Source organism: Protomyctophum parallelum, assembly GCF_964188405.1.
Source record: "Protomyctophum parallelum genome assembly, chromosome: 15".
Taxonomy (NCBI): Eukaryota; Metazoa; Chordata; class Actinopteri; order Myctophiformes; family Myctophidae; genus Protomyctophum; species Protomyctophum parallelum.
The window spans coordinates 39,302,005-39,324,870 of NC_139710.1; the positions used below are offsets into that span (position 1 = coordinate 39,302,005).

The 22,866-nt window shown below is 43.1% G+C and overlaps 2 protein-coding genes across 3 annotated transcripts; one reads left to right on the plus strand and one right to left on the minus strand.

Moving 5' to 3' along the window:
* Positions 1–248: 248 nt before the first annotated feature.
* zbtb26 (zinc finger and BTB domain containing 26) lies at positions 249–6,237 on the minus strand. 2 transcript variants are annotated; one of them, XM_083784690.1, is made up of 5 exons: positions 6,151–6,237; positions 4,193–4,397; positions 3,000–3,127; positions 2,281–2,393; positions 249–1,978 (listed from the first exon to the last, which is right to left on the minus strand). In XM_083784690.1, the coding sequence occupies exons 2-5, from the start codon at positions 4,334–4,336 to the stop codon at positions 837–839; spliced, it is 1,527 nt and encodes a 508-aa protein (XP_083640816.1). In that variant the 5' UTR covers positions 4,337–4,397; positions 6,151–6,237; the 3' UTR covers positions 249–836. The 2 variants fall into 2 exon arrangements, with proteins under 2 accessions (XP_083640816.1, XP_083640815.1); XM_083784689.1 differs by having other exon boundaries at positions 4,139–4,397.
* Positions 6,238–6,863: 626 nt separating this feature from the next.
* Positions 6,864–20,689, plus strand: cUnh9orf85 (chromosome Un C9orf85 homolog). The gene is made up of 4 exons (XM_083783109.1): positions 6,864–7,193; positions 13,007–13,113; positions 16,098–16,211; positions 20,335–20,689. The coding sequence occupies exons 1-4, from the start codon at positions 7,092–7,094 to the stop codon at positions 20,555–20,557; spliced, it is 546 nt and encodes a 181-aa protein (XP_083639235.1). The 5' UTR covers positions 6,864–7,091; the 3' UTR covers positions 20,558–20,689.
* Positions 20,690–22,866: the final 2,177 nt, after the last annotated feature.

The window sequence follows — 22,866 nt, forward strand, 5'->3', positions numbered from 1 at the left end:
ACACTCAAAATGTGTTGGTGTGAACTGTGTATATATATATATATATATGCGTTCTTGTGTCTGAAATCCTAATCAAAACGCTGTAAAGGCAAGGAGTTGTATTTAAGCATGTTAATAAATTAGTGTTATTTGGCATTGTACAGCAGTTTCCTTTCTCCCCCCCCCCTCCCCCATTTTACCCAGCTGTTAACCATATTGAGTTTGTTAAAAAACAAAAAATGAGGAAAATAAAAAGATACATACTTTGGCATTACATTTTCCACTCAGTCAGTACTGATTGAAATGTGATGTCATGAAAACGTGAACTCCGGGTTACATGAATACATCCTCTTTCAAGCTTTTCCCGTTTTAACATCCATTTGATTCACATTCACATAAATATTCCTAGAAAGGCTTACAGTGGATACACAATATAGCAATGCATGATTTATCATTTGACAATGCTTCACATGACATGAAAGCAGGTAGCCTAATACATCGTCTTGCAATAAACTAACAGCAATTATTGTGTTTCAGTGACACAAGTATTTCAAGTATAACAAAGGCATGGGATATTGCAGCTAAAACAATCTACTAGTACTATACATAAGAATTTCACAGAAACCAATCCACAATAATGAAAGCTACATTGAAAGTTAGACACAAACAGACAATTTGTTTAGGATTAATGACCACCGGAGAGACGGGTGACAGTCGGAATGTAGACAACACCCGGGAGCAGTATGGGTTGGCGCCCCAGCCTGTGTCTTCCGTGAGGAGGAAGCCCAACAAACCCTGGGTGAGGCCTTTAGGAGGGCCATTCAAGCCGCAAGAGGAGCCTGCAGAACCATTGCGGCTCAAGAATCCACCACTCCTGAATGAAGTGTCTGGTGCTGGGAGTCTGGTGCAACGCACAGGTCCTGGGCCTGGTGAGAGCAGGAGTGGACCTGGTGAGATATAGGAGGAGTCAACCCACATAAAGGTTTCGCCTGGCCGAACTCAAACTCGAGCCCCCCGCCGCCGCCGTCGTGCAGGCCGCTGCGTTCGTTGGCGTTGTCGAAGCTGGTCTTGCCATGGATCTGCTTGAGGTGCTTGCGGAGGACGGGCTTGTGGGCGAACACCATGTCGCAGTAGTTGCAGCGGTGGGGCTTGTCGCCGCTGTGCAGGTTCAGGTGGTCCAGCAGCGAGCACTTCTGCGTGAACGTCTTGCCGCAGATCTTGCACTGGAACGGCTTGATGCCGGCGTGGACGCGCATGTGGCGGTGCAGGTTGCCCTTCTGCGTGAAGGTCTTGCCGCACAGCAGGCACATGAACAGCTTGTGCATCTTCAGGTGGTTGGCGTAGTTCTCCAGCTGGCGGAAGACGCGCGCGCACTTGGGACACTGGTGGTACCACTGCAGGGGTTTGTCGTACCCCCGCGGGTGACCGGAGGGGTGGCCGCCACCGCCCTGCTTTCCCGCGGGGGGAGGAGGGGGGGACGCGGGGGGAGCGGGGCTGAGAGGGAACGACGACGACGACATGTGTGGCGGAAATGCCGCCATGTCGCCGGCGCGAGTCACGTCCACGGTAGAATTGATCAGCGAGTGCTGGGGTTGTTCGGGGGAATGCAGAGCGGCGGCGGCCGGCGGGGAGCTGCTGCGGCTGGGGAGGAAGTGACCGGTGGAGATTGAGTTTTCCGGCGCGACGTCGTTCACGGATTCTACCTTCACGATGGTGATGCCGCTGTCCGCCGCGTCCCGGCGGATGCACCTGAGGCTCTGAGTCGGCGGAGGAGGCGTTTCGGGCTGTATAATGACATCATCATCATCGTCGTCGTCATCACAGTCATCATCCTCCACCTGCTCAACCTTCTCGTCCTGATATACAGTGTGTGTCTGAGAAGAACACTCCTGTTCCTGCTGGCAGGAGGGCCGAGAGGAAAACCCCCCCTCCTCCTCCTTCTCCTTCCTCCTCCTCCTCCTCCTCTCGGTCTCTTCCCTCATCCTCCCGGTGTCTAGGCCTGTCACAAATACACATTTTAGGTTGGTGATTAATTGACACACAAATCATTGCGATTAACGATTTCATTGTGTTTTTTCTTATTGCAGTGAACATTAACGTTACAATTTGTATTTCTGTTTCCCCTTTCAGAAATAGTTGATCTACAAGCGTGACGTGTTGTAAGCTTGTAGATCTGCTATTTTTTGAAAAGATGTTTGAAGACGTACGGACATTTTCCTACATGGAAACGAGTAAACGACTGACGGACGATTATGCAAAAACGTTGTGGCGATTATCTCAAATAATTGTGATTAGGCGTACCCGTGTTGTCCTCCTCTGCCTCCAGCAGGGGGTGCTGAGGTGGCCTCGGCGGCTTGATGAACTTGTCCAGGGCTTGGGTGCACTGCTCCACGATGTGGCCCATCTGGAGGAAGCTGGACACAATCACAATCATCTTTATCCCATTGATACCTGGAACGCATCTGTGTCACCTTAGCTTTTAACCGCTTGAAAAATATCAGATCTACAAGCTCATAGCGTGGCACAGAGTGCCGGGTTGCGAACTTGTAGAGCTGCTATTTTTAATCTTAAAAATGTGTGCACATCTTTGAATATATATTCTTTCACATAATGTTTAACTCAAATATTTGATTCTGGGGGGGGGGGGGGTCCCTGGGACAAAACATTTTCAGATGGGGGTCCGCAGCCAAATACAGATACTTCTGGGGGACCTTGACATGAAATAGTTTGAGAACCACTGAAACAGAAACAGGAAGTACAATCTGGTCTCAGATCTCTTTTGTGCATAGTTCTCATCGTAAGTCGATCGGGGCACGGAAAGAAAATGTAGAAGCTCCAAGCTCGTTCCACAAACAGCACACTCTCTCTTAGCTTAATTACAAACGGCACAGCACACTCATAGGGGTCACTCTTATCTTATTTTCAATAGGCTAGAAATAACCGTGTTTTTCCAGATATTTACAATATCTTGTTTCACAAACGGCACAGCCATAGGGGTCTCTTCTCTTCTCCTACTATACCTGGCCACGGTCAGGTAATGCACCAGCTCCAGCTCGGGGAACTCCAGCTGACCCGTGTAGCAGGAGAGCAGCAGCCGTCGGCCCACCTCTGCCTCCTGGCTCATGGAGATCTGCACCTCCCCAGACTCCTGCTCAGGGACATACGTGCACACATAATAGACATCAAAGGGGGGGCTTCTTCAGCCCCTGCCCTTTTACCCGTCTGTAAAACATCTGCCCTTTCCAGACCACGAATGTAGCTTTTACTACCTGGTGAAAGAAATGCTACTTTTCCATGCCACATACCGGAAGGCAGCAATCAGGAGAATTGCTTTTTTTCCGAAGTATCCAGAACTTGAACACAGTATTTTGCGTTGAACAAATTTGTTTAGAAATCCATGTCGTACACACCACATCTCCACTAGCTAAAGAGTGCTGGGTTGCGCCCCGAAAGTAGCTGATCTACAAGCTCTCAACAGCTTGTAGATCTGCTATTTTCGCTCTTTTTGTCCAAGTTTCCCTCTTACGGGAGTACAGCCCCTGCCCCTCTAACTCTCTCTGCACGTCTCCGGACTCCTGCTCATGGATGAAAAGCTAAATCTAATCTCACGACTGAAAATGTTTGTATGGCCAAGTCCTAATTTGCACATTTGCGAAACCACACACTATAGTGCCGTTTCCTGAACAATTAAGACAAGACGTAACATTATGATGTTTTAGTAATATTGCCCCTTGCTGTTGTACATACTGTACTGCCAAGCCAACCAGGTGAAGAAATCACAGACTGCGGCTTTAATCTTTAATTGCTTTTATATGAAATATCCCAGACTATTACGGTTGTATTATGGAAGACGCTTCCGAACATATTGTGAGCTTGACCACTTCAAATGCTGAAAATAGCCGATCCACAAGCGCACCTTGTACATCGGCTCTTTTCGCTGCCCAACATGCTTCCTTAGATTAGAAGACTGGCTTCTTTATGGCAGTGGTTCCCAAATTGTGATTAATATTATATATATATATATCTTTTTTTTTTTCATACCAGTTTTTGTACCAACCGAACCGAATACAGAATATTCCGCTATTTGGCCCGAATAGTTTTGGTGGCTGAATATTCGGTGCATCGCTAACTGAAACTGTCTGAGAACTTGAATCCATGCCTGCTGCAGGACGAACTGGTCGCGCAGGAAGGACGAGCCGGCCGCCAGCACCACCTTGTGGCCGGGGACCTCCAGCTCGTTGACGTGCACCGTGACATCGCAGAAGCGCCGCTGGAGGCGGAGGAGGTTCATCTTCTGCAGCATGGAGTCTCCGAACGTGGGGAAGCGGAACTGGAGGATCACCTGCTTCTGGTCCATCGTGACGTGATGGATGGATGGATGGGGGGGCAGGGCGGGGCGGGCGCTCTGAGGTACACACCTGTTCGGCACAAATACGGCAAGTGTATTTATCTCATTGGACTGCTGGTAGGACCCTGATGGTATAACAGGAAAGGTGGGCACACTAAGGACATCTGGCAACTAAGAATAAACACGGTGGCGCAGCTTTCTGCTTCTACGGGCCGACGGCGTGGAACAAACTCCCACTATACCTTTGACAGGCAGCCTCTAGACATTTTTGAGTGGTGCAACCACTCCAAAGAACAGTAATGTCCGTGTTCACCTATGTGTTGGTTCACCTATGTATGTGTTCTTGAGCACCAGTATGACTGACTACCAGTAGGGGCGCTGTTGTGCCAGAAACAGAGAGAGAGATAGTATTAGTGCTGCACTGTTGCCTGCTAATGAGAGAGAGGAGAGGAGGGGAGGGGGGAGAGAGGGGAGTTGCACCACTCAGTTCACACGTACAGCTCAAGACCTACTTCTACACTCTTGCTTTTTGCTGAGCTTTTCAAATTCTTGTTGTTATTCATGTCCTCACTGTATTCAGTGACTGTATTGCCTTATTCGCACTGCTATTATTTTAAAGATTGGAGTGCCATGATTATTTTCCACCCTAAAACATGATCATTGGGTATTATTATTAGGAGGAAGATTTTTTTCTTTTTTTTAAACGTGTACAGTATTTGTTAAAATGTTGTTTTTATGTGGACACACCCACCAGTTAATTAAGTATGCCTGGTTTGCCTGGTGGGTGGTGGTGATGGATGGATGGTTAAACTGGTGATCCACCTGAACTGAAGCCGCACCCACAGCTGTTGTTGTATGCTACAGGGGGAGGGGTTAGGGGAGGGGATGATATTGTGATGTCATGTACTAATGAAGTACTAGAGGAAGAAATAGAAATAGAGTCTGCACTCTGCAACACTGGTAGAAAACTCAGCTCAGCTCCACTGGTAGTACTGTCACCTCATAAACACATGCAAAACTGGAAAAAATCAAAAAAAATCACGGCACTCATGTTTAACTCTTGAGTGTTAAATGAAACCAAATGGACCCGTACAGATGTACACTATCGAGAGTTAAATTATTGTTAAACATCTGCATTACTTAATTTACAAGAAGTCTTCACAATTAGAAAATGTAGAAGAATTGATCAATGTGTGCCTATTATTATGTCTCCTATTCCTATAGTACCACATCAATACAGCATATGGACAAAATCGTATCCTATGACAACAAAACATTCTAAGTTTTGGGTCCGAGAGGTTAATGTCATCAAATGGTGGACCGACGGTCCGTGGATCAAATGCTGAATAAATAATGTTCCTTGATATGAAAAGGGTTGAAAACCACTTAGCCTATGGCACACTCTCATCGTGTGATCCTAACGTTAATGCATTGCTTTAAAGGTCTGCAGGTTACTGGAGAGGAGACTGCAGTGGAGACCATTTACTAGGACGATTCACTCAAACAATAGTAATTAGATGGAGCAGCTGCCATTCGTTCAGACTGCTATGCAGTTATAATAACCATAACATAAACAAACGGGTTTGTAAGAACACTTTCCTGGCCATTTTTGTGATGATGAAAACCAAAGGTCATAATAAAATAAATCCATATGGATGGATGCTATGATCAATGAACCGCCAGCTCGGATAGATAGAAACATAGTATATGTAATCATTATCTATGCGTGCATATTAATTATCTTATACGATCGACGTTATTATTACAATGATCGTGCTATATTTTCACTGTAGGCTAGATTGTAATAATGAGTTATATTTTACCCGGTGTTCCCCCAGGCAGCTGTTTATAGGAGAGTGTATTTTCGTAGATAGAGTGGAGTCCGAATGTAGAGAATAAATAAATGCTCCGGAAGAGAAAAGTTATTCGCTTTTAAAGGGACGGTTCCAACCGGGTTTTCTGTTTTTAGTTTTTTTTTCGTCGGTTTCAAAAGCATAATTTATGCCTCGCCCTTGAGACGGTGTCGCGCGTGGCAAAAAAAAAGCAGACCTACAAACTCACCACGCGTCGCGTCTGCAACGCGTTGCGAGCTTGTAGATCTGCCTTTTTTTCTGAGGCGCGGCGCCGTCGTACGACGACGTATAAACCCAGCCGCCAGTGTTGCCATGTCCGCTGATTATAAGCGACTGTGTGCTTATGTTCTGTAAATTAGCTTGTAAATAATATTTTATTCATTGATTGATTGATTCATTGATTGATTGATTGATTCATTGTATTTCACACTATATAGAATGGGTACATTTCAAACGTTGGGGTTTCCTTGTTTCCTAATTACATGTTAAACCAGTGGTTCTCAAATATTTTCATGCCAAGGATCCCCCAAAATAATTAGCCTATGTGTATTTGTGTTCAGACCCACATCTGGCCAGGGACAAGATCAAGATGTGTCTGTTTTTATTCTCAAAATGTAAATGAATGAAGATTATGGTTGCTTGTTTCTCTCGTAAAACCTGGCAACACTCCCCCTCCGGAAGTGTCATGGCGGCGACCAGCATGCTGGTGTTGGTGGCGTGTTGTTGACAACTTTAAAATCACCAAACTGTGTTTTCATTGATTGAACACAGCGTGTATTTAATTTCACATCAAAGTGAGTGTGTTCGCGTTGCCGCGGGTAGATAGTTAGGCGTGTCTTTGAATGACAACTAAACAGTGTGATTTTTAAACCTCCAGGATCTGTTAAAAGTTTAAAATAATAATATGAATAATGAGTTCTCAGAAAGGCAACGTGTCTCGGTCTCGCGCGCAGAAGCACCAGAACTCCTTCGCCTACAGGAACGACAAATATGGAGCTACTGCCACAGTGAAGGTACCTGTCTGTCTGTCTGCCTGTCTGTCTGACAAATATGGAGCTAGTACTGTTACAGTGAAGGTGTCTGTCTTTGTCTCTCTCTGTCTGTGTCTTTCTGTCTATTTGCCTGCATGTCTGTCTGTCTGACAAATATGGGGCTACTGTTACAGTGAAGGTACCTGTCTGTCTGCCTGCCTGTCTGTCTGTCCGTCCTACATAATACATAAAGCCCAAACCACACCAAAGGGTCTGGTCGGGATAAAACGGTATTTGTTTGTTTGTTTATTTTCACATGATACAGGGTCAATAAAAAATGTGAAGGAGAAAGCCTAAAAACCCTCCAGGGGCTTGCAAGTGGCTTCTCCAGGCATGTTTATACATTCATAGTTGTTTTTGTTTAAAATAATATAATGCATGTTCAATACATATTGAACATGCAGATCTTAAACATTAGAATACAGATAAAATACAGGGACAGTGAAAGGACAGAAATGTACTGTATAACAAGAAAAAAAGAAAGAACAATAGACAGAAGTCAGACAATAAAACTGCTATAGGAGAACATTGAGTACACCAGGTTAGTTTAGCAGACCGTATGGGAAGTACTTGGTGGTTATTAGGAGAAGTGATTTTAGAACCTTCTTGAATTGATGAGAAGACAATTGCCATAGATGTAAAGGTAGGGAGTTCCATATTTTAGACCCTCTGAAGCCTATATTAAATTGAGATTGAGACGTACGGGCATTTGGAGGTCTGAGGTGATTTGAGCTACGTGTTGGATAATTATGAACCTGAGAATTATAACAAAATAGATTATGGAAAAAGGTGGGAAGGGTTTTCCCCAGTGAGCCATGAACAAATAGACCAATTTGAAGATGGTTCACTTGGTAATCACTGAGGATACCTAATCGACTAAATAAAGCCTGAGAAGAATGTCTTGGATGTACACAACTTATTGTTCTTACAGCTCGTTTCTGAAGACGGTATAATGGCTCAAGTTTGGTCTGATGAGTACTAGCCCAGACTATATTACAATAATTAATAAACGGATAAATCATAGAATAATATAACATAGTGGCTACCTCAGAGCTGATCAAATGACGGATTTTACGTAAGATACCAATACTCGTAGCAAATTTTCTAGATATAGACATAATATGTGATTTCCAGGATGATTCATCAAGCATAATGCCAAGGAATCGTGTGCAGCACACATTAGTTATGGGGATAGTATCAATATATATTTTAGATGATTTGTTCAGACTATGTGGTTTAACAATTTACAATTTAGGCATTTAGCAGACGCTCTTAATCCAGAGCGACTTACATTAAGCAAGAACAAAAAGCATGGGAATACATCACATAAGAACATTTATCATGAAACATGCGTAAGCTAAGAAAGTAACAGTGTAATATCTATATGATGAAACTATACATATAAACTATACATCTATACTACTATGCTATACTTATGTACTATGATGTGCTATGACTACAAACAATGCAATTATAGTGCTGTCTACATAACATGCTATAAGTCTGTATCAAATGTTATCTACGTCTACAGAAATGCTATCTAAGGGGGTGGGGTAAGTGCTACGGGCCATGATGGATTCTGAAAAGGTGGGTTTTCAGACTACGGCGGAAGATTGGGAGTGATGCTGCAGTTCTGACTGCAATGGGAAGTGCATTCCACAGTTTTGGAGCCAGAAGGGAGAAGAGTTTGGGACGTGTGGAGCGTTGTCCCGGCGTTTTTAGTGAGGGTACTTCCAGCTTCCCTGCGTTGGCTGATCTGAGTGCACGGGAGGGTTTGTAGGGTTCGATCATACTTGCAAGATGTGGGGGAGCCATACCTTTGGTTGCTTTGAATGCCAGCATCAGAGTTTTGTATTCTGTGCGGGCAGCGACTGGGAGCCAGTGGAGGGAGCGGAGCAGGGGGGAGACATGTGAGAATTTTGGCTGGTTGAAGACCAAGCAAGCTGCGGCATTTTGGATCAGCTGGAGAGGCTTAAGTGCACATGCTGGTAGGCCAGTAAGGAGGGAGTTACAGTAGTCGAGTTTTGACAAGACTGTTGTCTGGATTAGTAGCTGGGCTGATTCCTGGGTGAGGAACGGTCTAATTCGTCGTATGTTATAGAGTGTGAACCTACAGGATCGAGTGACAGCTGTGATGTGAGTTTTGAACGAGAGCTGGCTGTCCAGGACAACACCAAGATTCCTGGCTGTTGGGACAGACGTTACCAGGGCGTTGTCTACGGAAATAGTTAGCTCCTGCATAGGGCAGGACTTAGCTGGGAAGAAGAGAAGCTCAGCTTGTCTGGGTTCAGTTTGAGGTGGTTGGAGGACATCCACTGTGAGATGTCAGCCAGGCATGCAGTGATGCGCTCTTCCACCTGAGTGGCAGAGGGGGGGAAGGATAGAAACAGTTGTGTGTCATCGGCGTAGCAGTGATAGGATATATTGTGAGCAGAGATGATAGTGCCAAGGGATTTTGTGTACAGTGAGAAAAGGAGGGGACCAAGTACAGATCCCTGTGGGACCCCAGTTTGGAGGGTTCGGGGGGATGATAACAGACCTTTCCAGGAAACCTGGTAGGTCCCGTCGGTGAGGTAGGAGAAGAACCACTTTAGTGCCGTTCCACCGATGCCTAGATCTGCTAGGGTGTCTAGGAGCAGCTGGTGGTTCACTGTGTCAAATGTTTAAGACCAAAACATATGAAGCTTTTTTTTTTTTATGTTAAGTGATAATTTATTGGACCTAAACCAAATGGACATCTTACCAAGTTCTTCATTCAAGACCTGAATAATGGAGTTGGGATCTTTATGAGAGTAGAGGACACTTGTGTCATCTGCAAACAAGATTTTAGACAGTTTATCTGAGACATTTGACAGGTCATTATATATATCAAAAATAAGGTTGATCCTTGAGGCACCCCGCATTCCATGTGAAGAGGAGGAGAATTAGTTCCATTGTAGGCTACAAATTGCTGTCTGTCTTCAAGATAACTCTTGAACCAGAGAATTGCATTGTTTTTCACTCCAATATGAGACAGTTTCTGGAGAAGAATATGGTGATTGAATATGGTGATTGACCGTATCAAATGTCCAAGGCAGAAAGATACCAATAGTATTTTCCTTTCTATCTCTAGCTTTGTATATTTCATTTACTAGGTGTATAAGTGCCATATATGTAGAGTGCTTCTTTCTGAACCCGTACTGATGTGTATAAATAATGTTGTGCTTATTTAGATGTTCAATTAGTCTATGATAAACAATTTTTTCGAGTATTTTGGATATAGCAGGCAGAATGGAAATAGGTCTATAATTGTTGAAAATGGCTGGGTCATCATCTTTGTGAATGTGAATAGGGATGATCTTGGTTATTTTTAGTTCAGAGGGAACTATTCCCTGTTCCAATGAAAGGTTGAAAATGTGAACAAGAGGTTGTACAATATACTCATGAATGGTTTTCAACAATTTACTATCAATATAATCATGAGGAATCTTTCAGAGCAATTCGTGTCTTCGAAACCTCATCCTCTAATACCATATTTTCAAGTATAGGAGAGTTCATAAATTGAAGGGGATTGTGGTTACTGGATGAAATCTTGGAAGCCAAATTAGGACCAACTTCAGAAAAAAAGCTGTTAAAATTATTGGCAATTTCTTGAGGGTCAGAATTAACCCCCATATCAGCCTTAAATTATTTGGGTAATTTTTTGTATTTTGGTTTTTTGTTGAGAATACTATTGATTGTTCTCCAAAGGAGAGTCATATTATTTTTATGTTTTCATCTTCATTATAATAATGTTTTTGCTCCTCTAATGATGCGATTTATTTTATTTCTATATTATTTTAATTGAGCATGATTAAATGGTGTTGGACTAAGGAGATATTTTTTGTACAGTCTATGTTTAGTATTTACGGATTTCATGATGGCTGAAGTTATCCATGGTTTAGTTGGGTTATGATGAGGTTTGGAAGACACCAGTCTAAGGGGAAAACACAGATCATAGGCTTGAGAATTAGATTTTATAAACCAAGTATAAGACTCTTGTGGGTCTACAGAATGAAGGATATCTGTCCATGTATACTTACTGTTTACTGATTTGAATTTAGCGGTGTTTGCTACATTAAACGTTCTCTTATATTTGGGATATAGAGTAGACTATAGACTCTATATGTTCCTTGAATGTTATTAGAAAGATTGGACAATGATCAGCAACCTCCATACACAGGACCCCTGACATACTGTTGTCACCCAACACATTTGTAAAAATATTATCTATCAGAGTGGCAGAAGTCTCTGTCACTCTGGTTGTAACTGAAGTCATAGGATGAAAATAAAACGAGTACATTGTATCAATAAAATCCTTTGTTAGATTATTATTCATGTTAGCAATGTTGATATTCAGATCACCCATTAGATAACAGTGTTTCCCTTCTTTAGAAAGAATGTCAAGTACCTTTGCTAAGTCACTATTGAAATCAGGCAGACTAGAGCTAGGTGGTCTATATATGCATGCAATAATGGACTGTTCGGTTTCAACAAACACAGCTTCAGCAGAGGAGATGAAGTACCGTAATTTCCGGACTATAAGCCGCACCTGAATATAAGCCGCACCAGCCAAATTGAAGGAAAATCCCATATACAAGCCGCACCGGACTATAAGCCGCACCGGACTATAAGCCGCAGCTACGTTAGCTCAGAGCCTGAGATGGCTCTGCGTCAGCTGTAAAAATCCATAGATTAGCCGCACCGTTGTATAAGCCGCAGGGTTCAAATCATGGGTAAAAAGCCGCGGCTTATAGTCCGGAAATTACGGTAGTTTTCGATATCACGTCTTTCTTTATACACCAGATTAGAATTGAGATATAAAGAGACCCCCCATCCACCTTGGTATCTGTATATATGGTTATAGTTATAAAATTTGTATAAATCAGCATTAGCTTCATTCAACCAAGTTTCAGTTAGTCCGATTGCTTTAAATGAGAAATCAAGTTTGGTCAAACAAAGGGATAAAGTGTCATAATTTGCCTTTAGGCTGCGAACATTGAAGTGAATGATGGAAAAATCACTTTTCATGTTTTGATGTTCAACAGAGGATTTAAATTCACTCTCAGTATAGTAAACGGATGTTCCAATATTAGCCTGTTTAAGCTGAGTAAAACAGTTTGTGTCAGGATCAGTATTATATAGAATGTTTGATGTCATGGTAACCTGTTAGGGAGAAAAAATATGTTAATGGGATGAATGGATTCATCCCATTATGGATTAAGGTAAACTACGGTTTTAACTTAACTGGAAGAGTGGGCACCTCAATGTTGAAATTGGTTATTTGTATTCTCAACTTAATGACTACCAACACAGTCATTAAGACCTGTGAATCCCTTGACTCCTTCAAAACCACTCTCAAAGGGCACCTACGGAAGGCTGCAATTCGAAACTGGCCCCCATAAAATCTGAATCCCTCACCACTGCCCCCCCCCCTTTCCCCCTCACTGTATATGTTTCTTTTCCCTTTTTGCTTCCTTTATGATGAATTCCTGTTCTGTTCTTTAACTACCGTATATAGAAGTGTCTATTTCTACGTCTCTAAATGTTTTGATTAATTGAACATGGTGGACCCTCTTGTAAACAAGTGTAATGCTTAATTGGGTCGTCCACTGACAGCTAACAGTCTTTGTATTGAGTTTGTGCTTGAAATGTACTGTAATTCTGCAAACTGTTAATAAATATTTCAATCAATCAATCAAAACATGTAAATGAATGAACGTAACCTCTGTGTTTGGTGCTTCGCTGATCTGAATCTGATCTGCCGTCCGTTGTAGGCAGCCAATTCCAAGATCCACGAGGGTCTCTGCCAGCGGTGTAAAGAGGTTCTGGAATGGAAAGTCAAGTACAGCAAATACAAGCCGCTGACACAGGCCCGCAAATGGTGAGGAACGTTTTCATATCAGGGAAGACCATTGAGAGCGTGCTCTCTCTTTTTCAAGGACGCCCTGAGTACAACAAACAAATAATTTTACATCGGGTGAAATATAGTGGACATTTATAGGATGCTAACTAAATACACTGCGGTTTACAGAAAACACGTACAGCCGTTATGTGCTGCATCAATAAGTAGTGCCTTAAATCAATGGTTTTTAAACCTTTTTATGTCAAGGACTGTGACTCTGTCTCCAAGACAAATTTCTCCCAAGGGAGACAAATAAAGATAACCTTGAACCTTGAACCCCCAAATTGATGCTTTGGGAGTTCCAGTGGATCCCCAGCTAAATGATAGTTTGGAACCAAATGTTCCATTTGTACACACTCAGAGTTAAATTAACATTGATTTTACAATATAAATTGGGGTCCCAGAGAGAGAAATGCCATTAAAGGGGGGGTCCATAGCCTAAATGCATGTAAAACTGGGGGTCCTTGAAATTAAACTCCCTGGCATATGTTTTCAAATGGGGGTCCGTGGTCTAATTGGTGTCAATTTGGGGGTCCTTGACATGAAAAAGTTTGGGAACCACTGCTCGAGAGAGTCCTGTATTTTCTGCCATTTGTCTGGAGCGTAAAAGATGAAAGCAGTCTTTCCTTGTTCACTGTTCATTCTTGGAATTTTAACTGTAATGTAAGTCTGTGAACGCGTTGGATATCTTGTATCTTGTAGGGTTTAAGCAGACATGCAAAGCAGTGTTTTTGAACATTTTGTGAAAACATTTGCCTCAAAATACACTGCTTTTGATCAGGCTTAGGTGCGATTCATACTCCTATTTTAGAGCCGAATAAAAGTCGGTTCGGCCTACAATGTGACGTCATTTGAGGTTCGGGGGGGGGGGGGGGTACCGTCTTAAAGTCGGCTACTGAAAATTTCACTTCCTTCCTGGACTACACGTTGTCTCAGTAAGACCAAAGAGATTCTATATAAAGAGGCGAAACTCCACAAATATTTGGAATCACCACTAGATGGCGGAGCGGTAGTGCTGCCAGCATCACTCCAATATGGCCAACACTTTGTCTATGTAACACCCCAAACATGGTCGTGTGCACACGTGGATACATGCATGCATGCGCACACATGCACCCTGACATTCTGAATGAATATGTTACTAATTGTCTCCACCAGGCCGACGGCATAGGGAGAGAGTATGTTTTGCACTCCATCCGTCTGTGTGTGTGCGTGTGTCCGTCGGTGGACAGCTAATCTCTGGCACCGTTGGCTTGATCGCAGCCATACTCTGCACACACACTCCCTGAATGCCAGAGTTGAACCTCTGCCCCACCGTTTTCACATTGGCCTCTTATAGCACCACCAGGAGGCAGCTTTGTGCAAAATATTTTTTTAGACGGTACACCTACAGATTTAGTTCAAATTGGTACACAGTCTCTCTAGAGCCATTCAACGAAACGTGTCTTTCAGATTTGTCAGACTCCATCCTGATTGGCTAAGATTGGCTTCCAAAGTTCACAGGAGTGCTCTGTTTCAAACAAAATGCCGCAAATCATGAACACATCTTGTGATTTCCGTGAAATTGTGCACGCACATTCCCACTAGGCCGAGGAAGAAATGCCACTTGAACATTTTCAACTCAGCCTCATGGTGGCACTATAACTGGCCGATTAGTGTTTTTACATCTTAACTGCACAGATCTGTGTAAAACCTTGTATGCACACTCCCTAGAGACCATGGAAAAATGTTTGCTTCAAATTTTTCACATCTGCTCTTTATAGTACCACCAGGAGGCCGACATATGTAGAACACATTTTCTAATATTGCTCTCCATAGTCATGTGATCAAGACGGGTTTGTTTGATTTCTCATAATCCATCCTGATTGGCTACGATTGGCTTCTAAACTTTTCAGGATTAGCCCGCTTTGTACACCGCCACAACTCCTGGTCAGGCTCCTACTTGGCCTCACCCCCCGAACCCACCTCACCCCTGCCCACTTTGACAGGCTGGGATGGCTTAGGGTCGACGACAGAGTACAGCATCTTGCAATGGGTCTGGTCCACAAGATTCGATACACCACCAAGATACCCATGTACCTGTCTAAATACTTCACTAAGATACCCATGTACCTGTCTAAATACTTCCTTAATGTAAATGAAGTCCACACCCACAACACCAGAGGGAGTGCAACAAACCATGTACAACCCAGATTCGGCACAAACAAGGGACTAAATTATTTTCGCTCCTATGCCACCAAAATGTGGAACGCCCTACCAACAGTCATTAAGACATGTGAAACCCTTGACTCCTTCAAAACCGCTCTCAAAGGGCACCTACGGATGGCTGCAATTCGAAACTGGCCTCTGTAAGATCTGAATCCCCCACCCCCCCCCCACCCCCATTTCCACTCACTGTATATTGTATCTTTTCCCTTTTTTGCTTCCTATATGATGAATTCCTGTTCTGTTCTTTAGCTACATAGAAATGTCTATTTGTATGTCTCTAAATGTTTGTATGTCTCTAAATGTTTTGATGAATTGAACAATGTGGACCCTGTTGTAAACAAGTGTAATGCTTAATTGGGTCGTCCACTCAGTTAACAGTCTTTGTATTGCGTTAGTGCTTAAAATGTACTGTAAATTCTACAAACTGTTAATAAATATTTCAATCAATCAATCAATCCTCAACAGTGTCTGATTGCGGTGAAACTGCATGCATACTACGCTGAGGAAATTTTTTCTATTTTCAATTGATTTAGAATTTGTAAAATGGGACATTCTGCAATATGAGTACTTTTACTTTTAGTACTGTAAGTGCATTTTGATGCCGATACTTTTGTACATTTTCAATTCCGTACTTTTACTTGTAATGAAGTAGTTCTAAATTGCAGTATTGGTATACTTTTACTTAAGTAAAACAATTGAGTACTTTTTCCACCACTGGTGTGTTAATTTTCACGTCTTGTGTCTCGTCGTTTCAGTGTGAAATGTTGTCAGAAGACGGTGAAGGACGCGTACCATGTGATGTGCAGGCCCTGCGCCCTCCAGCTGGAGCTTTGTGCCAAATGTGGCAAGAAAGAAGACATCGTCATTCCGTGAGTGCCTCGACTACAATTCAGACTTTACAGTTTAAAGCATTTTAGCAGACTCTGTTATCCACAGCGACTTACAATATTAACACTTATACTGCCATTGGCCGAGATCTACGTCAATTAAAGCTCATTATTTAATAAAACCCTCAACACCATTGCCGTCGATCAATGGCAATTGTGCTTTTATAGCGCTTTCGATCGATCAAGTCATAGTGCTACTTACGTTAACATCGGGTTGCTAGCTGGTGCTCTCAACAACACAAGATCGAGGCATTAAAATCATCGTGGCCATAATCACCCATTCTATCCGTTTCTTTCAATCGTCCATCTCCTATTCCTTGTCCCAGATGGCAAGGTTTATTCCAAGGCCCAGAGCCAACGATGTGATCCTTCTGCATCATGTTAAAGCAACTTTATTAGAACTAAATGTAAACCGTACAGGGTACTAAGGGTAGGGTACAGTCAGGCGGTCTAAAACGAACGAACCAAAAAGAAAGTTGTAGACTTGTTTCCATTAGGGTCCTATGTAGTCAATTCATAAACATGAATAAAAAAAATTACAACTAAATTCAATATCGAGTGCCGCGCTATGAACTTGTAGGTCTGCTATATTTGAAAAATTGTGAAAATGTGCCTCAAAATCTTTGAATATGTTACAGTCTAGTGAACATTTTAACTCAAATCTTAGTCATATTTCATATAATTGTTGGGGCCCTTGACATGAAATATTGAGCACCACTGATACAGAAAAGGGGTCAGGATTTAGAAGACATTTTTTAAATTTCGACGTCCGGCCTAAATGGATTAAGAGGGTCTGCTAAATCTATCTATGAACATGTTTTCTCCACGCCACATTCGACATGTGACCGTCAGTCACCGTCTTCAGCTCTCTCTTTCTCTCGTCTGTGAGGAAAGGTCGAGGAAAAGGAGAAGGGAAACACACGGAAGGAACTTTTATTTTTATATGGTTTTATAAACGGAAAGAAAAACACAGAAGTCGATGCACTGAATCAGCATGACATCATTCCCCCACTACCAAAATAATGTATTTCCAGGTAGAACATGGCTGCAGTGTTGCATCAGAGCGTCGGTGTTGTGCAACGATCTGATTCCTGGGAGAAGGGGACACTTTATAACAGCGGTTCCCAAAAAAGACAAGACAAGGACCCCCAAAGTGACACTAATTACTAATTAGCCCACGGATCCGTATTTGAAAATATATGCCAAGGACTCTCATATAAGAAAAGATTTGTACGGCTCCAGCAGAGATTCTCAATCCGTTTTAATTTCAAGTCCCACCTGTTTGACATGCATATTACTCTACAGACCCCCATTCAATGGCATCTGGGACGAATGTGTGTGGATGACACTTATAGGGGATTCACACTATGCATGGGGGGAGGGTCTCTGGACCGTTGAAGTGTATTCAGATACGGATCGTTCCAATGTGAATGCATGCAGTCGACGAGCCAAGCGTCAACAAAAAAAAAACACAGCCTCTGCACGATGCGTAACACCAGCACATTTCTCAACGCCGCCCTTCTCCTTTGAATCTGCTTATACGCGCAGCACCGCGCTGATCTTATTCTGCGGACTACACGTGGCTCTTGGGCTTTGCTTGGCACAGTTTCCAAAGTAAAACAAAATAATAATAATGCTATAATAAGTAGAATCCATAGCAAACTAATACACTGGAGCACAGAACTGACTGACACAGTGAATAGCAGGGAGGCTGACAAGTAGTATAACGGCAAAGAGGCAATGCAATTCAGTGTGTCTGGATTTATTTGAGACAATGTCGCACAGTTGATGGTCAGTGTCCGTGCGCGCCAGCCATCAAGCACACCGTCATCAGGAGGATTAAAGTGTGTTATGCAAGTGTACCCGGGTGCGCTGTTGAATCTCGGGCAATGTGAATCATGGCCATCGGGGACCAGGCAACCGTATTCGAAAACGGTTCCAATGAAACGGATTCAGTCCGTCTCAGTGTGAATCCCCTATCTGTTTAACACTGCTGCTCCATTTTGGCAGGTTGCAAATATTTGTGAGGGACCTTGGGTAAGTGCTGCACTTCTCTGAATTTGAATCACCCACAGTTGAAGGTACAAAGGAACAGCTCTTACCCCTCAGAGGAACACAGCAGGAGTGGAGCTTTCTCCTTAGAAATGGCAGGAACTAGGTCCAGGAAAGGAAGAGGGAAGCTTGATTAGACAAGCACTCCCTCATAAGCGGTTATGTTGCATCTGTGTACTGAGGCCAGAGTCTTGAACACAGTGAGATGTCTGTCTCATAATTCATTAATTCGTGAGGGAAAGACAGTCTGTGAGGATATGTGAAGGGAAGAGAGAAGGACACAGATCACCTGGATCAAAGACTCCAACAAGGCCAAGAGCTCAGTAGTTGCATACAAGCACGCATGCACAAAGTGTGTGAATACTGAATATACACATTTGTGTGTGTGTTCGTGCTCGTATCTACTGAGCTCTTGGCCTTTCTTTGACATTCAGGCCCCTTTTCCACCGGTTGGGAACCGGTTCGGTTCAGAACCACATTTTAGTCCATGAGCCAGACCTCCAAAACTGTAACGTTAATTATGAATTGAGTGGGTAAAACCATACCAAACCTATATTCAATTGTTTCAGATCGGATCAATATAAGTAAGTTAATATATGATAACCCTTCCACAGGAGTAGCTTTTTTCATATTAGTCACTCATTTTGTAATTTCCACCTATAGTAGGCCTATACGTTATAGGTGAATAGGTACAAATTTAATTAATAGTTATCACCATGAAACTTCCCCAGTTGATTACTTACACGAAGACAATGATTTATTGTATTACACAGTCCCAGATGTATTGTACAACTCTGAGAGTTGTACAATATAATGGTTCCATTTGTACACTCTGAGTTACAGACAGTATGAGGGTCCATTTCGTTACTAACTATCATTTAGCTGGGGACCCCCTGGAACTCCCTCAAGGACCCCTGGGGGTCCCCAGACCCCACTTTGGGAACCACTGCTTTATGATATTGTTATTTACTATTATGAATATATTTATTTTTTTATTATAAATAATCCACAGGTTGACAGACTAGACGTACAGTAGCTAATGCTTTGGACACTTTATTTTATATTGCCCGGAAACGTTCCATGCAACATTCTATTTGGACAAACCCATTTGTATACAAACATTCAAACATTTTCATGTGTTACTTCATACTCTTATTATTCAAATATTTTTGTATTGAATCTTTCCAAAAAGTTATACATACAAACATCTAACGGCTACAAAACACCAGACACTAGTACTCAACACACACAAAAGAATCAGACCTGTCTGAAGTGAGTGGTACTGTACTGTACTGTACTCTGTACAGTACTGTACAGTACAGTACAGTACAGTACTGTACTGGCCCCTCCTCCCTAGCCTGTGGTGACTGTGCGTTCCCTAGCGGTTCCCAAACCTTTTTGGCCATGCACCCCCTGTTACCTCCCGACCTGTTACCCCCCCCCCCCCCCCCCCCCCCCACGTGGAAATATAAATTGCATAAGCTATCTAGAGACATATATTTCCTTTTTTTCCACATATATGAACCTGAATATGAAGCATATAGGCTATATGCTGCATTACTTGCCATATATTGGCATAATATGTCAATATATTTAAAATAAAACCATAGCACCACCATTAGACATTTCGGGTCTTATTACTTAACTTAAGACCTGGAGGCGTGATCAATGCCATTTGGCTATTCTGAGTGGCCAAAGAGCATTGACCACACCTCCAGGTCTTAAGTTAAGTAATAAGACCTGGTACTTAAGACACGCAAAATACAGCCCTTCATGTCTAATGGCACCTAGAAGGCGCTCGTGCACCACAAGGGGTGCACGCACCACAGTTTGGGAACCACTGTGTTAGGCTATGCAACAGTGACACTTGGTGGTGAACGAACGCTATAACGCTATTTCCGTGCTTGGACAGACAGACCCAGGGACACACATAGCTGTCTATACCAAAAATTAAAAGATAATTAGTACAATACATTTGCACCATACCTGCAGAGAGAGAGATATCAAACGCCGCATGGCCTGGGCGTTCATTTTCATGTCTGTCTTCCATCAGGATCGACTCAGAAGAACCAACGGAAGAGGAGGAGAAACAGGAAGACGATTGTGGTCCGAATAAGAGAGGGAGCAGACGCAGGAGAAAGGACGTGGATGTCTTGGACAGTGACGATGATGATAACTTTGGGAGTGATGAAGAAGATGATGATGATGGGCCTGAGAAGACCAGCAGCAAGGCCGGGACACTGCCTGGCATGGCACACCTTAACGTCAAAGAATAAAAAGGCATCATTCATTTTTATTATTTTTTCAAATACGGCTAATGTTTATCTAACCCTTGTTTCATTTTGAATGCCCTGGCCTGTATGAAGCCTGAATAGTATTTTCTTTCCACCTTACAATATACCGTACAACAACCACATGCAGTGTTTTATTGTATTGTTTGAGGGGCGCTAGCCCCTCCAATGCCCATCTTTGTGTGTCTGTGTGTACCCCATAGCAATGATTTGATTGGCTGAGCACCCCATAGCGATCATTTGATTGGCTGAGCAAAGAACATATTGAAGATAAAAAGTAAAGATGGAAAAAATTGAGGACGGAAAAGGGAGGACGCAAATTGTGATTGGCCGGGAGATATAGGTGTGATCAGTTGTGATCAATTGGATAATTTCCGGCCCAGTCCACAGCCTTGGCAGAGGCCTTTTGTGGCGGTTCTGGACAACCATGGGTCAGACCGACTCAAAGCTGGGCACTGCACCCCCTGTGGTGGTGTGGAATGAATGAATCAATAGTTTTTATTTCGGTCTTAAATCAACATGTACATGATTATTACAAATATAACAAAGACGAACAACAAAAAATAGAAATAGAAAATAAGGAAAAAGAATAAACTTTTTTGAGTATTGGTGGGGCCAATGAGAGATGATGTATGATGATAAGAGAGCCCCTTACTTCACATGGGTGTGATTTTTTAGGGGCGCCCCTCCTGACAATGAAGGGAAAATGTACAGTACGTCATATGTAGACGAGCTAATCGGCTAACCAATCACATAAATGCAGTTCATGAGATGATAAGCGATGACGTATAGATGATAAGAGTGCCCCTCATTTCACACGGGTGTGATTTTTAAAGTAAAAATGCCTCAAAATTGTACTTGACCATGGGGGATGACTAATTTAAACTGAAAGTGGAAATGTAACTAAAAGTGGAAGTGCTACAGAAACAGAGGACATTAATGACGTTCATAGATTGCATTAATGGGTGAGCTCATGGAGGCTTGCTGTCTGTAATGATGTCCTCCTCACATGATGGAGGGGCCTTGTTCTGCTTATTTACCGCAACTCATGACTGCAAGTGCAACGACCTCGAAACATTACTCTGAGAGGGGGCGGACATGAGGGAACACCTGAGCTGCCGCTTACGCAAGCTTAGTTAGGGGAGGTATATTTGACTGACCCTCCGGCCAACATAGAGCAGTGGTTCCTAAACGATTCAGGCCGAGAACCCCAAAAATAGCAGATCTACAAGCGGCACTCCGTCTTTCCGTCCCTAACTGCTATTGGAGCTGCTTAGTGGCCAACAGTATCAGACCGTGGTTGTACTAGTCAGTACAACAGTATCAGACCGTGGTTGTACTGGTCAGTACAACAGTATCAGACTGTGGTTGTACTGGTCAGTACAACAGTATCAGACCGTGGTTGTACTGGTCAGTACAACAGTATCAGACTGTGGTTGTACTGGTCAATAGTACAACAGTATCAGACTGTGGTTGTACTGGTCAGTACAACAGTATCAGACCGTGGTTGTACTGGTCAGTACAACAGTATCAGACTGTGGTTGTACTGGTCAGTACAACACTATCAGACTGTGGTTGTACTGGTCAGTACAACAGTATCAGACCGTGGTTGTACTGGTCAGTACAACAGTATCAGACTGTGGTTGTACTGGTCAGTACAACAGTATCAGACTGGTTGTACTGGTCAGTACAACAGTATCAAGACTGGTTGTACTGGTCAGTACAACAGTATCAGACTAGTTGTACTGGTCAGTACAACAGTATCGGACTGTGGTTGTACTGGTCAGAACAACAGTATCAGATTGTGGTTGTACTGGTCAGCTCCCAGTACAACAGTATCAGACTGTGGTTGTACTGGTCAGCTCCCAGTACAAAAGTATCAGACTGTGGTTGTACTGGTCAGCTCCCAGTACAACAGTATCAGACTGTGGTTGTACTGGTCAGCTCCCAGTACAACACTATCAGACCGTGATTGTAGTAAAGTACAAATAACTCAATTGTTCTGAAGAAAATCAGAAGTGAAGAACTCTGGAGGAAAGGGAGTCAGAAACCAGTGGAGAAACAGATCCTAAGGAGAAAGTGGGGATGGATTGGCCACACCCTGAGGAAACCGGCAGTTAGTACAACGCGCCAGGCACTGACTTGGAACCCCCAGGGGAAGCGGAAGAGAGGGCGGCCTAAACACCTGGAGGCGGGACACTGAGGCGGAGCTGAAGAGACAGGGAATCAACTGAGAGGTGGAAAGGACAGCCCAAAACCACGTTGGATGGAGAAGAGTCGTTGATGGCTCCCGG